The sequence below is a fragment of the Eptatretus burgeri genome, chromosome 5, assembly GCF_056783735.1.
Source record: "Eptatretus burgeri isolate ZD-2024b chromosome 5, Ebu_testis_v1, whole genome shotgun sequence".
NCBI classification, from domain to species: domain Eukaryota; kingdom Metazoa; phylum Chordata; class Myxini; order Myxiniformes; family Myxinidae; genus Eptatretus; species Eptatretus burgeri.
In genome coordinates, this window is record NC_140965.1 from 83,190,378 (window position 1) to 83,207,089 (window position 16,712).

Here is a 16,712-nt window from a genome sequence, read left to right on the forward strand (position 1 = left end):
CGGGATATGGCTCTGATTTCATGTCCAGCATTGAGGACCTCCATCCATTGTTGGGAGAGCAGAAGCAGCATGTCCAAGGTAGAGTGACCTGGTCTGAATCCAAATTGATGATCAGAAATCAAGCCATTGGAGAAGAGGAAGGATTTCATGGCTGAAGCGATGATGGATTCCATAACCTTGTTGATGATTAGGAGAAGGCTGATTGGTCTGTTGTTGCAGGGATCTGTTTTTGCACCTTTTTTGTGGAGAGTGGTAATTTTTGCTGATTTCCAAGCAGATGGCAGATGACCTTGAGCAAATGAGAGAGTGCATCAACAACAGCCATAACTGAGCCCAGTCCTGGCCTTTTACGTGCCATGCTGGGCATGACTTCAAGGGAGCAAATGTCACGTGAATATCTTTCCCATTGGTGTGCGTTCGACAGGGATGGGTGCAGTGATGGGGTTGTGGAAAATCGCCACGTCGTGATGTTCAGGCGGTGACGCGAGCCTCCCCGCTACCCCCTCATGCGCCCAACAGCGAGAGAGCACCCCCACTCCCTCCCTCGCACACAAACATTCCTTTGTACTATGTGTGTTTGACAAACATTGTCCCGGGCAACAAATGTAGGGGTTCTGGGAAGGAAGAATGGGGAAAGGTAATTTAGTTCTGGTCCAGAGGATTAATTGTCTCCTAGTGAGGGACTAGTTCACCTGTTCGGGTTTTGACAGAGGTAAGTGCATTGAGGAGATTAGAAGCAGCAAATGGGGAGAACTCACACCAGGAATACACAGACTAACATCTCACAACACATTTCCCCCCTTAATCCCCTGGACAAAGGGGTAAAAGTCTCCCTCCCAAATAAACCAATGAAATAACTCATTCTGGGGAACTTGACCGTGTACATGGATGCTCTCCCCTGGGGTACATTTCCCAAACCATAACCATATAATTATACGCCTCCACAATGCAGTACAAGCGAATGAGACAGCCAGCTTATTGTCTAAAAAAAAAGGTGTGCTCTTGCTGCTTTTCAAAGCTCTTAAAATGAATGCATAATTTTATGGTTATTGTCAATTAAGGAGCTCTTTGGGTGGCCTCTTATATGTAAATATGATTCGAGAAAGAATATCATAGAGATGTGAGATTACCAAATCGGTGCTGCTAACTCACCAATTGGGTGTTGCTAACTACTTGTCGTGCCCCACACGGGTGCTGTTAACTGCACACCTATGTACGTAGGTGCAAACAGGTATGTACACTTGTACATATGCAACAGCTGATCTATCTAAACTTGTGACACAAAAGCTATTCCATAAGTGAATGTCTGGGTGCCACATCCATAAAGATGTTTAAAATTTGAGCATTAAAAGTTTTGAAGAGCATCCTACTGCAATAAAACCAGCAAAGTGAATAATTTGTAGTTGGGGGTTAGCAGGATAGCAAAGAGGTAACCCTCTCGGCTCTGGCTGTTGAGCTGTCAAGTCTAGGTTCGATTCCCGAGCAACAGTAAACTGTCATCCTGGTGCTTCACAGAGAGGGTTTTGCACTCCATAAGTGTGCCATACTTCGAAGGGGGTGTTAAGCGGGCTGCTTGGATAATTAGTAGAAGACGTAAAATATTCCACTTAAGTCTTTCACAAGAGTAGGTCATTGTGTACCGGTGTCTCGACCAGATTCCTAATTGCTGCCTATACCTGCTGCCTGCGACTGTCTGTATCAGCAGAGTTGCATGCAGGCTTCACAACCACGACCTGCGTTATACCCAGTCAACAGGACGAAAAGGTATGCAGTGATGAGACTTGGAATACCTATTTAGAACACTTCACTTCTCAAGGGAGAACCAGTACTTCTCGAACGGATCTACAGCTACAGCTACAATTTGTAGTTTGAACAATCCATAATCACCAAAATTGCCAGAACTGGCAGAGCAGAGAACGTAAAAGCACAACCAACCCGGAATTGAATTGATGGATCATGAAATATGATGTGGATGTATTTTTAACATCAAAACAGGATTACAAAAGTCCACAAAGTCCAGGCCCTTGTCTATCTGACCCCTTCGCTCGTCTTCAATGATAAACCCTCGAGTTGGTTATGACTTTGTTCGCTTCGCTTGTGGTTCTGGTAATTTTGATGATCGCCGGAATGAAATAAACATCACTTCACCACACTCGCTTTCTGGCTCACAATCACACGAAACTGTTTGTCATATTTGATGTTGAAGATTCAGAAGTAGGCCAGATGAGTGCTCCGCATTTGTTCACTCAAAAGTCGTTTGGTTTTGTGTTCGTTTTAAAATGTAAAAGGGGTCTCTGAGTGCAGATTATTCGCTGCTTTATGGAATAAATGGGATTGATCCACAACACACACCTTGCTACATGGAGTGTCATTAGCCCGTCCCCCCACGCGGTGGAAGACAGGGGTTTGCAATCACTTCTGTGTGTCCGTGTCTGTCTGTCTCTGTCTGAGTGTGTGTCTGTCTGTCTGTGAGTGTGTGCATCTGAGTGTGTCTGTCTGGGCCGTAACGTAACGTAACGTAACGTAACGTAACGTAACGTAACGAGAACACAAATTAATACAAGAAAAAGAGCAATCAGAGATTGCAGACCCTCGCCAGGACTTGTTTTGTGTAGTGTATTTTGTGTGGCGTTTGTTTACTGGTGTGTTACATAATTAACAAGAAAAAGAGCAATCAGGGATTGCAGACCCTTGCCAGGACTTATTTTGAGTGGTGTATTTTTATGGGTTTGAGGGTAAATCCAATATGGCTGCCAAACCATGTGACCTCTGACGTCAAATGTGTGAACTTTTTGTTCCTCATGGATAGGTTGTCAGATGTGTAAAGTTTCGCCTCAATCTGTTCAGCCGCTTCAGAGAAGATTTTTGAAGTTTTTACAAAAACAAACAATATGGCTGCCAAACCACGTGACCAATGAGGTCATCAAACGTTTTTCTGTGGATCATGTTATCCCCAGATGACCCTAAAAAATTTTCATACTGATCAGATGTAGTGTTCCACATATGCAATTATGACATCATAACCCATGACGGCATTTTTTTTAAAATGCACGTATTCTCCACGAGGAGTGTTTGCCATCTGCCATGTTTCAATTTTTTTCCTTGGTGCGATTTTAGATACAGAAGTCCAAAGTTATTTGGCTTTTCCAACATGGCTGCCATAACACGTGACCGAAAACGTCATAATTATCATTAAAATATTCTACACGAGTCTAAAATTTTGAAAATTTTTGAAAATTTTGTTGTTTTGTTGCACCTTTGGTGAAAATTTTGTTGTTCTGTGTGGACAAACAGACACAGAGACAGACAAACAAACGGACCCAAATGCAATACCCTCTCCTCCCCTTCGGGCGAAGGTAAAAATGTACAATGGACATTGACCCAATCGTACGTTGGACTTTCGAATCATTTAATGGCAACTTCAGTAGGTCACGGCATCATCTTCACAACCGCAACAAAAGTTATGACCCATTTTTATCCATTCCTCGAGTTTGTTGTCACCAGTCCTCGTGCAGTTGATACAACTGAGACAGCAAATCCCTCGGATGGTGTAAAATGGGAATCTTGTCTGCCAGTATTCGTTGGTGGATGTTACAGATCCCATGGTGTCCTTCGCAAAAAAGTAGGCAAGCTATCGCCAGCAACCCTGGCCAAATTCCAGATTCCTGCCCCAACTAGCAGAGAGCAATACATCAGCGGCACAGCTACACCCTCAGCAAATGATGCTACCCCACAGCCTTGTGTTGCATACGAACGAAGAAGAACATGTTGGTTTCCATGTTGCTAAGAAACTTCATTGCCTAAGTTTCATAGACGAGGCCAAATTTCTGAAAAGTCTCATGTTTTAAAATTAAAGGGGCATAAATGGGGGGGGGAGGACAAAGGAAAATATTTGCACCTTGTGGAAAAACAATTTTAGTGTGAGGGAACCCCAATATCAAAACAGACAGAAGAGTAGAAGAGAGAAGCAAAGAGACAAGATATTGAAGAAAGCATGAGAAAGAAACATATTACAAATAAAACTAGAAGGGCACTCGGTAGAGCACATACCTCTGCCATGTAATGCCTGATCCATGAGAACATATCGGGCCCAATAATTTTTTTTTAATATCGTGCCATCTATCGTTTTTAGCCCTATCTCTCAATGGTGAAGAATCACTTTAAAAATTAAATAATTCTCGTTTCCAGATCCAAATTCGGATCTTAACCAAAATCGAATCAATTCGTCCTTGCAACACACCCAATGTGTTCACAAAGTTTTGTCCGAATCTGTCTACAACTTTTTGAGACATCTTGCACACAAACAAACAAATGAAATTGCTCGTTGAGCAAGGAATTGCCGGAATAACTTTGTCATATCTCCATGATCTCTGAAAAAACAAAAACCTAGAAATCAATTTGGTTCTTATAAGTCGATAGTGCTACTGTTTAATGAGTTATAGCACTTAGTTTGGTCAAGATCATAACTTGGAAGTCAATCGGACTTGAAATGGCGTTTTTATTTCAACTTGAAAGTTTTGACCCGACCCCCCCTGACATTCGACCCCTGGCCGCTAAGAAGGGTGTTGGGGTGACACCACAATGAGACATATGGTTGGATGCAGTATTGGAAGATGCACATTTTAGATTTAGTTTGAGGTCGATACGACCATTTTAGTGGACGTTATTGCGAAAATAAGAAGTTCGGTTTTTCGGTGACCTTGACCTTGACCTTTGACCAAGATTCACCAAAAACGACAAGTGTCTAAGTTGGACCATGGCCGACGTCTATACCCAGATTAGTCATGATCGCTGAAACGGTATGGCTGCTACAGGGTAAACAAACACACAAACAAACAGACATACACACACACAGAATGACACACACAACCGACCAACATAATTGCCGGAATCCTTCGGATTTCGGCAATTAACAAACAGACAGGGGTGAAAATATAACCTTCTTCACCTTCGGTGGTGGAGGTAATAAGTAAAATGACTAAGGAATGATCACAATACATCCCAGAGGGAGCAGAAATAAAATGTCTATCTCATAATGAAGAAAAATGATTTTTAATAATAATCTTTCTCAATATTAATACAAAATCTTTCCCTATATACAGAAAATAGTGAGAAAAACTCATCTGCAAAAATCATTTTAAAATAATATTCTCTTTTAAAAATCCTATTTTTCTTGCATATGGCAGCTTGCCTGCCAGGTAGCTATCAGTTTGTTGGGGTGTGGTTGTGCCACTGATGCTGTGCCCCATACCAGTACACTGGTACTCATTTTGCTGACCTTGGAAGGCATGACAGGCTGAGTCAACCCCACCTGGTATTAATTCAGCAGCCAACAGGGCTTGAACTCAAGAACCTGGGATCCCAAACGCACCACCATCACTGCTAAGACAGCAACAGGCTTTTCTGTATAAACATGGTGAATATTACTCATTGTGATCTCTATCACAACTAAACCACTCCTTTCATGCTGTGAGCCGCATAAGGCTGCCAATGCAGTTTCATTTGGCTAAGGAGTAGAGTCCTGGACAGGTTGCCACTCTGATGCAGGATACTCAAATGGCTGATTACCCCAGGAAGCTGGTACTCATTTTGCCAACCTCAGAAAGAAGACAGGCTGAATCAACCCACAGGGGCTCAAACTCAGGACCCTTAAAGTTCTTAAATTTGCTACCTTAACTGTTTAGCAACACCAGACTTGATGTCTATCACAAGGACGACAAATTCTACAACACACACCTTTCTTCTCACAAACATGAAATCAACATTGCAGAAATCCAACCCACCAACCAAAACAATGTACTGTGAAATACGTATATACTAAAGATATTTAGAAATTAAACTTTAACACCAAAATACCTTGAAGTAGAACTAAAGTATAAAGATAGTTCCCACTGCTACTGAGGATTAATTACGTTCGTAGTCATCAGCTATTAGGAGAATTGGCAACCAAGCCGAATGAGCTTCCCCAGTCCGTTGGTGTTACTTCAGAGTTTTCCTTCTCCTACTCTTACTCTAACATGTATAACCTCTTCTCCTATTCTTACACCAACATTTTTCTACCGTCTCCTCTCCGGCCTTGCCCCCCCCCCCCACTTCCCGCTCTGTCTGTGATCCATCCATCCATTGGGACCATAACCTGTACAGAGCAACAGTGATGCTGAAACAGTCTCCTAGGCTATTTGGCACAATCCTGGACAGGTCACTACTCCGATACAGGATAATCGAATCGCTCAATCATCCCAGCAAGCTGGTACTCATTTTGCCGACCTCGGAAGAAGGACAGGCTGAGTCAACCCCACCTGGTATTGATTTAATGGTCGAGCAGGATTTGAATTAAGGATCAAATAAGCCCACCATCCTAACCATTAAGCCAACACTAGGCATTGTCTCCTTCAATGTACATCTGAAAATCATAGAAAAATAAATAGGACTGGCCTGATCGCCATCAAATTTTGCATATGTGTTGGTAGTACCCTGGGTAAACCTCCTCCACAACCTGCGAGGGGGAGGGGAGACAACTTTAATGGAGTCATATGTCTACCCTTTTTGGTGGTCTCCAATCCAATTATGTACATGCATTGGATAATCTCAATGTCACTGATCGACCCAAAACCCCCTTCTGGTAAAACTGGCCAAATCAAAAATCACTGCTCACCTTCACTCTTTCATTCCTCTTTTTTTCCCACCTCTGGAACAAACTCCCACATTCTTCAATCTCACTCCTCCCTCCAGGTCTTCAAAACAGCTGTTCACCACCATCTCTTATCTTCCCCCATCCAAGATCTTGATTGTTACTACCCACGTTAATCCACCACAAACCCACCTCCTTCAAATTCCCTGTTTTCCCTTCCTGAAAGTCCCGTAGTACTACATTGTTCACCCTGTGTACCCCATTCCATCCCTCTCCCTTTCACAGATATCCTATTGTCTTTGTTCCCCACTATTTTGTGCTTGCCTTTCCTGCTCCTCTTGTCTCCTGCCTTGTTATATGTTTCTGTGTATTCGCTCTTACATGAGCCTTGACTTGGTTTACAAATTTTCTTTAAAAAAAAAAAACCCATAAGACAGTGTGAGGAGGTTTTATGGCACTTCTGACTCACTAGGAGATTGCATCATTGGTTATTTAAAGGATTTGTAAGGATTCCACCACTTAACCAAATTCACCCTCTACAATCACCGCCAGTTTGTACCCGACTGCTTAAGGCCGTCACACCTTGACGTCTTAGCCAGCAATGGCAACGTATTAAAATGTATGTAAAACGCTGGCTAACGTTGAACTTTTGATGTGTTTTTAAAGATTCGGACGGATTCATAATGACTTGGTCTTATGCATAACATATTAGTAAGGACACAGAACGTTTCGTTGTGTTATAGCTAACTTATACCAACGAATGCTGAGCGTGTTGTCGGCGTTCACAACCTATGCCCAACGATAGTCTAACTTATGCATAGCGCGCTGCACGCATCGCCGACGATCACGTGGCGTAGCCTATTAAAAGACTGCCGCACAATGATTCAAATCATAACCGCCGCAGAAATGGAAGTGTCAACATCGCAGTCACAACTTGGCGATCTTGCCAGCGTACGCCGACCTCTGAAAAATGCATCTAAAACGCTGGCGCACGTCGAATACAGTATGGGTAAGTTTGGTATACGTGAATAGAACGCTAAAGTACGCTATCATACGTCGTATTAAGTGGAGTACGTCTTGCAATTATAAACGTGTTAAACATTTTACGACGTACTTGCCGTATGACACACGTTCCGCATGCGATGGGAATAAGTTGTACGCACGATATGCAAACGTTGTCACACGTCGACAAAAGTTACTTGTAAGGTGCTCATAAGTCGAAACACTCAAGGTAATGGTTAGCGTCAGTGTTCCAGACTTTTTTTTTTCTTCGGTATGACGGTGATGTCGACACTTCGATTTCTAGTGCGGTTGTGATTTAAATCGTTGAGCGGCAGCCTTTTAATTATATTATATTGTAACCGCACTAGAAATCGAAGTGTCGACATCACCGTCATACCGAAGAAGAAGAAAAAAAACCCCAGGGAGTCTGGAACACTGACGCTAACCATTACCTTGACGTGTTTCGACTTATGAGTACCTTACAAGTAACATGTGTCGACGTATGTCAACGATCGCGTAACGTGGCTACAACTTATGGCCAGCGTTATGCGGAACGTGTGAGTCATACGCTGGCATAAGTCTTAACATTTCAAGCATGGAAAATTTGAGGACAACCGAAAAGTACAACGTTTAAAGCCAGCGTACAACGACGTATGGCAGTGTTTTTCAGCGTGCTCTCAATGTTATCAAAACTTACCCATAATGTATTCAACGTGTACCAGCGTTTTAGACAAATTTCCCAAAAATCGGCATAAGCTGGCTAAAACGTCAAGGTGTGACTGGGCCTTTACGTAGCTAACCTTCGTATCTAAGGGTCATTCAATCATCCGCAACCTATGGATGGGGGTGGTTGGGGATGGTCGCCCCTAGTCTTCTCACATGAAAACACCTCTTCCACCTGAAACAAGTAAAGACATTATATTATCTTTGCATGGTGTACCACCCACCTTATGACTGTCAGGTGCTGTTCAACATCTGGGCCTGAAAACTTGTCATTTGCTGCATTGGTGATGACCTGAATTTCTGGTCTTTCCTTCAACTCTTTCCAAAGGGCAGCACATCTATATGATAAGAGAGATGTCTGTCTGTGTCACTTTTTTTTTATCAGAGATGGCCAAACAGATCTTCAAACTTTCAGAGGCTCATCAATGAATGCTGGGGAGTGTTTTAGGTAAAAACAACAAATTGAAAATTTTGAAAAAACAAAAGTTCTGATTTTTTTTTTTTAATTGCTCTATAGTGCCTAAGCCTTTGCAGCTAAGTGAAAGGTAATATTAAATGATCCCTGACCCCATTATTTAGTGGGTTTAGGGATGTGTTTTTAGGCCACCACAAAAAAAAATTGATTTCTTCAAAAGTCCAACAGGATTAGAACAGCACCAGGCAATGCACCCCTGCTAGTTCTTTATATTTACACGAGCATTTTCTGCTAAATGGAATTACTTTGCTGTGAGCTGAAGTTACGTGCATACAGTAAAACACAGAAGAAATGTCTTCAGAATCGTTTGCTGAGACACTGGCATCTGATGACATGCACATCTCCATATTTCCCAGTATTGATGTTCGGTGAAACAATGCATGTGATCGGCCAAGGGATGCATTGCATTGCTGATGGTTCATGAGAAACGTGCCGTGATTAGACATTTTGAAGAAAATATAATTTCGTATTTTTCGTAGTTACCTCCGACACTGGAGGTGAAGGAGGTTATGTTTTCACTCCGTTCTGTCTGTTTGTTAATTGCCGGAATCCTTCGGATTTTGGCAATTATGTTGGTGGGTTGTGTGTGTCATTCTGTGTCTGTTTGTCTGTCTTTTTGTTTGTGTGTTTGTTTACCCTGTAGCAGCCACACCGTTTCAGCGATCAAGACCAAACTGGGTACAGACGTCGGCCATGGTCTAACTTAGACACTTGTCGTTTTTGGTGAATCTAGGTCAAAGGTCAAGGTCGAGGTCAAGGTCACCGAAAAACCGAAATTCTTATTTTCGCAATAACGTCCGCTAAAATGGTCGTATCGACTTCAAACCAAATCCAAAATGTGCTCTTCAAATACTGCATCCAATCCTATGTCTCATTGGGGTATCACACTAACATGCTTCTTAGCGGTCGGGGGTCGAATGTCAGGGGGGGGGGGTCGGGTCAAAACTTTCAAGTTGCGATAAAAACGCCATTTCAAGTCCGATTGACTTGCAAGTTATGATCATAACAAAACTAAGTGCTATAACTCATTAAACAGCAGCAATATCAACTTATAAGAACCAAATTGATTTCTAGGTTTTTGTTTTTTCAGAGATCATGGAGATATGACAAAGTTATTCCCGCAATTCCTTGCTCAACGAGCAATTTCATTCGTCTGCTTGTGTACAGGATATCTCAAAAAGTTGGAGATAGATCCTGATGAAATTTTGTGGGCATGTTTGGTGTGTTACAAGGCCGAAGTGATTAGATTTTGATGAAGATTCGGATCCGGGTCTGGATCTGATAATTTTTTAAAGTTATTCTTCACCATTGATAGAGATGGCGAAACTGATATATAGCACGATATCTCAAAAAGTTTCGACAGATTCGGATGAAACTTAGTGGGCAGGTTGGGTGTCTGGCAAGGAAAAATTGATTCGATTTTGGTTAAGATTCAGATCCTGATCTGACTACGATAATTTTTTAAGTGATTCTTCACCATTGAGAGATAGGGCTAAAGATGATATATAACACGATATCTCAAAAAGATGTGGACAGATTCGGACGAAACTTGGTGGACAGGTTGGGTGCATCACAAGGATGAATTGATTCGATTTTGGGGAAGATCTCCGAATCCGGATCTGGATACGAGATTTATTTAATATTAAAGTGTTTCTTCACCTTTGAGAGATAGGGCCAAAAATGATATATTGGTGTATAGCATGATATCTCAAAAATGTATTTGGCCCGATATGTTCTCAAAGACCAGGCATTATGTGGCAGAGATATGTGCTCTACAGAGTGCCCTTCTAGTTTTTTGCATTTTTTTTTTACAGTTTTGTGCACTTTTGGTGATTGATGACCGACGAGTAACGAATATAAATTGAAAATATGTTTTTAAACAACATGCAGAAAAACCAAAGTAGATACCAGAGTTGGGGCACAAAACTGAACAATTCAAGTGTTCAGACCATGGTCAATAGCTTACTAAAACACATATTAAAGAGAATTGTAACCCCAACTGGTTACAAGGTGACAAAGGTTTCAGTTGATTTCCTTTTCATCTATTTTTTGTGTGCAAGTGACAAATTTGCTGGCCTTCACCTCCTTAAACCTAATTTCAGATGGGTTCTTAGATGTCTTTCGATTGTTAATCATTTGTTTGTCCTCTTCCGAGCAAGATTTCTTTCTTGTCTGTGAATTGAATGGATTTATTACATCAGGACACATTTTAAGTACAGTATGGATATTCCCATAGATGTATACACAGTTCTCCACATATGGATAAGAGGTGGCACTATATATCTTTTAATTGAAAAAAACAAATGCTATAACTCATTAACGTGCAATTTTGCACTGACGAGTTTTGAATTATTATAAAGTAATATTTCAACTACCTTCATGCAAAAATTCAGGTAGATACCAGAGGTGGGTCACAAAACTAAACAATTCAGGCGTTTGGCCCGGGGTCAATGTGCACTTAACTGAAAACCTCGGAAAATTTTTCTGATTTTAAAAACTGTTCTATTTATAAAGAACTTAGAAGATCAAACAGAAGGCTCAAGATTTGTAATTCAAAACGTAAAGTATTTAGAATTACACATCTTGAATCAGACCCATTAATTATCAGCATCATCTTACATAGACCTTCCTAAATCCATAAACGATTTTTAAAAGTGTATGAGAATTCAATTGACTTCGTGAGATTAAATGATTTGATACAATATACAACCTCAAACAAAATGGCTAGGTATTCGAAAAATACAAAAATGTTCGCTTCAATACCAAGTCATACATCATGCAATGATTCAATTGGAATGAGCTTTTTCAAACATTTTACAAAGAGATATTACAAACATAAATTTTACAAACATGGAATTAATTTGACAACATAACCTTGGGCATATGATATGCATGATTTAGAATACAATTGGTCATTTTCAATCAACTTACAAGACCTACAACAATTACATCAATCTCATAAGGAAGAATATTATCTGCTTGGTGAGGATAATGAGATAAGATATGGAAGCACCATTGTCAAAATAAATGTTAAATAATTAAAGAAAAAAAAATTCAATGTTGCTTTCGCCGTGGTATATATTACCAGCAAATACCCCCCATTGCTTCGCAGACAGGAATAGTAAAGGGGGTGGGGAGGAAAATAGGGAGGAGAGAAAGAGAGGAGTGAGGGAGAGAGAGGGGGGTTAGTATGTGGAGAGGGAAAGAGCGAGGCAGGAGACAGAGTAAAGAGGTGGAGGGGAAAAGAGTGAGGAGGGAGGGTGAGGAGGTGGAGGTGGAGGGGAAAAGAGTGAGGAGGGAGGGAGAGTGAAGCAGGGTGGGTGAAGGAAAGGCAGCGAGAGGTGAGAGGATGAGAAGGCAGATGTGCAGTGGAGCATTAATTACGATTCATACCGTCTCATCAAAATGATTCTGCATAGAATAACAATGAAGACGGAAACAAAATAATATCTGAAATGCATTTTCTACCGGTCATGTTATAATACAAACACCACCCGGACATGTCCGGAGACAAACTCCCGTCCGGACATGAACACTGGCCGGACGTGGCTGGAGCCAAGCTGTTTGGAGAAAAACTCCCATCTGGAAAAAGGAGAGAGACAGAGACAGAGACAGAGACAGAGACAGAGACAGAGACAGAGACAGAGAGAGAGACAGAGACAGAGACAGAGACAGAGACAGAGAGAGAGAGAGAGAGAGAGAGAGAGAGAGAGAGAGAGAGAGAGAGAGAGAGAGAGAGAGAGAGAGAGAGAGAGAGAGAGAGAGAGACATGGGTGGGGGGGGGGCAGTTTGCAGAGAGAAAATGTTATGCTTTCTGAACAACACACACACACACACACACACATACACACACACACACACACACACACACACACACACACACACACACACACACACACACACACACTTATTAGTGTAGATGAAGACAAAAAGAACAGAGTTCTGCATAGCAAGGGAATAGAAACTGATTTAACAACAGGAAGATGGGGGTCAAAATAGTAAGCATGTCATCATATTAATATTACATATATTTCTGAAACATCGTTTTTATCATAATAATCTTTCTGATACATAAATGGATGGAAGAAGAATTCGACTTCAAGAAACTCAGGCAAAAATGCTACAATTAGAATTACTACTGCATGCCCGTAGGTGCAAACAAAACAAAAAAAAAAACTTTCAAACCGCGTGCCAGAAACAACTACACAGGCCGTTCCTTCGCTCTCACGTGCCTGTACGTGCGTGGCCGTACATGCAAAAAAAAACTTTCAAACCGCGTGCCAGAAACAACAACCACACAGGTCGTTCCTTCGCTCTCGTAAACGACGACTGGATTGGGGCATTGTGTTTATCTATAAATGCGCATAACAAATCGAGAAATTATTAGAATACAGTAATTCATCACTATGCGGAAGTAGTGTGTGCCTATATGGAATGTTCACTTGCAATCCACAAATTATCGCTTGCATTGATTTTGCCTTTTATCGCAAGGAAAAACACAAAGAGAAGAGGAAAGAGGAGAAAAAAAACATGCAAAAATAATTTACTTCCTGCTTCGGAGCATACCAGCACTCTGATGTTACCCAAATTTATGCACCGTCTAATATGAAAACGATCATAACTTGGGGCATTGTGTTTATCTATAAATGCGCATAACTAATCGAGAAATTATTAGAATACACGAAAATAAAAAAACGTGCAAAAAATAATTTACTTCCTGCTTCGGAGCATACCAGCACTCTGATGTTACCGAAATTTATGCACCGTCTAATATGAAAACGATCATAACTTTGGGCATTGTGTTTATCTATAAATGCGCATAAATCGAGAAATTATTAGAATACACGAAGTCATCATTATCCGGAAGCCCGTACGTTGTAACCCGTAATGGGGAACGCGGCTGAGCTTCCCTTCCCCATAGGCCACGCCAACGCAACAACGTGTATTGTCATTGGTTTGGTAAATAAATGGCCATAACTTGGGAAGCACTTGTCCGATTAATATCAAACCTTGAAAAGGCACATCCTCAGGTCCCCAGCAATATATCTGGCAAGTTTCAATTAGATCAGTCCAGCGGTTGTCGAGAAACAGCGGTCACAGACACACAGACACAGACACAGACACAGACACAGACACAGACACAGACACAGACACAGACACACACACACACATTGCTGGAATTATAGATAGATAGTATACGAAGTCCGTCTAAAAAGTTACAGGACTGACTTCACAGAAATTTTATTCCAAAAAATATATTGAAATCACAGCTTGTCCCCTTCAAAATAGTTTCCCTACAATCTCACACACTTGTCCATCCTCTTCTTTCACGCTTCGATGCACCCCTGGAAGGCTTCTTCTGGAATCCTCCAGAGCTCCATCATCACGGCCGTTTTGATGGCCTCCACATCAGGAAATTGGGTCCCCTTGATCACCCCCTTGAGCTTGGGGAATAGGAAAAAATCACAAGGGCCAAGTCTGGCGAATATGGGGGTTACTCCAGAGTGGGCACATTCCTCTCCGCTAGAAACTGTTGGATGCTCAGGGCACTGTGAGCAGGGGCGTTGTCATGGTGGAGCACCCAGGCGTTGTTGTCCCACAGATCCCTCCTCTTGTCCCAGACTGATCTCATGAGGCACCGGAGGATCTCCTTGCGCACGTATTGATTCACTGTTTGACTCTGTGGAATAAACTCGAAGGGGACGATGCCCTTGATGTCAAAAAACGCGATGAGCATCACCTTGGCCTTCGACTTCCACATCCTTACTTCGTTTGGTGTTGGTGATGCCGGACTTTTCCACTGACGACTCTGCCGTTTGGTCTCGAGATCGTATTTGAATACCCACGATTCATCACCAGTAATGACTCTCCCGAGTAGGTCTGGATTGTCCTCAAGGCTCTCGATAATATCTTGACAGACAGTGACTCTTTGCCGTTTCTGGTCCTCAGACAACAGCTTGGGGACCCTCTTTGCGCACACCTTGCGCATTTCGAGATTTTCAGTGATGATGCTCCAGACAGTGTCCTTGTTGATGGACACTTCCTTAGCAATCATCCGCACCATGAGTCGACAATCTGCATGCACCATCTGCTTCACACATTCGATGTTGTCCGCCGTTCTGCTCGTTGAAGGTCTTCCAGACCGTGGATAATCTTCAACCTCCTCCCATCCCTCTTTGAACCTCCTGTGCCATTCAAATGCACGTGTACGTGACATCATTTCTTCCCCGTAGACTTGCTGCAGCATCGCAAAGGATTCGGAAGGTGTTTTGCCAATCTTGGCAAGAAACTTCAGATTGACTCTCTGCCCACGACTCATAGCACGACGACTCAGACTAGACAACGTGTAAAGCACGTGTAAAAAAAAAATCACACAATTAGCGCAGTCAACCATCACCAATCACATACAGTATATTACTGGAATGTTGCGAAAGACTGACGCAACCCGTTCATTCAAGTTGTGCAAGTGGAGCCCACAGCAGGCTTAGTCCCGTTACTTTTTAGATGAAACTCGTATAAGAATTGTCCTCTCATATACTGTAGTTGGAAACAGGTCCGACCGCAGTGGGCTGCAGAGAATTACTACAAGAAAGGAATGCTATTTTTGCTAGGGAAATTATCATTTCTGTGTTCAAGGATATTCTGCTTGGTATTTTAATAGGTATGTTGTAAAACATTAAAATGGGAGATTTTTCAATGAAAGAGTGGCTTTATAATGAAGTTGATAAAGCTATAACTGCTGAGTTAATTAGAATAATAAATAATGACAATGTTCTATAAGTGATGCAATGTACTGGAGAGCCCTTTTAAAAATCTAGAATCAATCTTATTGGTATAATGTTATGAAAAAAGTAATCATAGACATAGGAATTTCAAGAAATCCAGATGAATATAAAGTATGTTTGATATCCTGTGGGGAGATCATGACTCAAGGGTTGTGAGGGATGTTGATGAAGTGGAAGAATATTCAGGTAATGGTGAAAATGATTAACGAGAGAGAAATTGAGGAGGAAAAAAAGAGAGGGAGAAATATATGTAAATGAAGAAATGATGGGATATAAAGAAAAAGAAAGTGAAGAGGAAGAAATGAAGAATGGAATTATGATGACACTATAGACTTGAGAAAGATTACTATTTCTTGAAGATGCTTAATTTTAATCATAAATAAATGAGAGAGGTAAATATTAAGGTGATTCTTAAATTGTTTATGATGTGAAAGTCTTTCCCAAACAAAAATCTAAACAAATCTTTCCTTTGCGTAAGTCTATTAAATTTCTAAAAAATAAATATAATAATATAAGCTGAAGCAATCGCTTATTGTCTTATTTTAAAAAAAAAGATAATTAAAAAAAATTGTAGAGACCTACCCAAAAAGACTCAAAGCAGTCATTGCTGCAAAAGGTGTTTCCACCAGGTACTGACCAAAGGGGCTGGATACCTTTGCAACCAGTGAATTTAGATTTTCTGCAGGTATTCCTGCCATGTAACCTCCTTCAACTATGACAGTGTTTCATTTGATCTCTTCAGTTATGAATAAAAAAGTTAATTTGTAAAAATTCTTTCTACATAATTCACAATTCATCTAAATGTGGCATTATTGGTAGGGGAAGAATACTTTTGCGGGCCACGATATCAATATGTGATATCGTTGCCATTGCTGATCTGTCTCATTAACACGGTCAACACGCTTCGTAATCCACAATTCAATGATGACGACGAGGTGCAAGTGGCGATGGAGGAATGGTTCAGGGACCAACCAACATTATTTTGTTGCAAGGGCATCCATTCCCAAGTGAAGCAGTGGCAGAAGTGTGTGTGTGTGTGTGTGTGTGTGTGTGTGTGTGTGTGTGTGTGTGTGTGTGTGTGTGTGTGTGTGTGTGT

The 16,712-nt window shown here is 41.4% G+C and overlaps 1 protein-coding gene across 5 annotated transcripts in view; it reads right to left on the reverse strand.

Moving 5' to 3' along the window:
- The window catches only part of LOC147026850 (uncharacterized), a 94,963-nt gene that overhangs the window by 13,521 nt on the left and 64,730 nt on the right, over window positions 1–16,712 (reverse strand). For 3 of the 5 annotated variants that reach the window (XR_015058529.1, XR_015058527.1, XM_085882701.1), the window contains one exon: window positions 9,957–12,413. The exons of the other annotated variants lie outside the window; for them this stretch is intronic. Coding sequence is in view for 1 of the 3 variants with exons in the window: in XM_085882701.1 (XP_085738827.1) it covers window positions 12,303–12,413 (111 nt within the window). In the remaining 2 variants the exon portion in view is untranslated. Of the gene's footprint in view, window positions 1–9,956; window positions 12,414–16,712 lie in introns of those variants that run through there. 5 annotated transcript variants of the gene reach the window in all.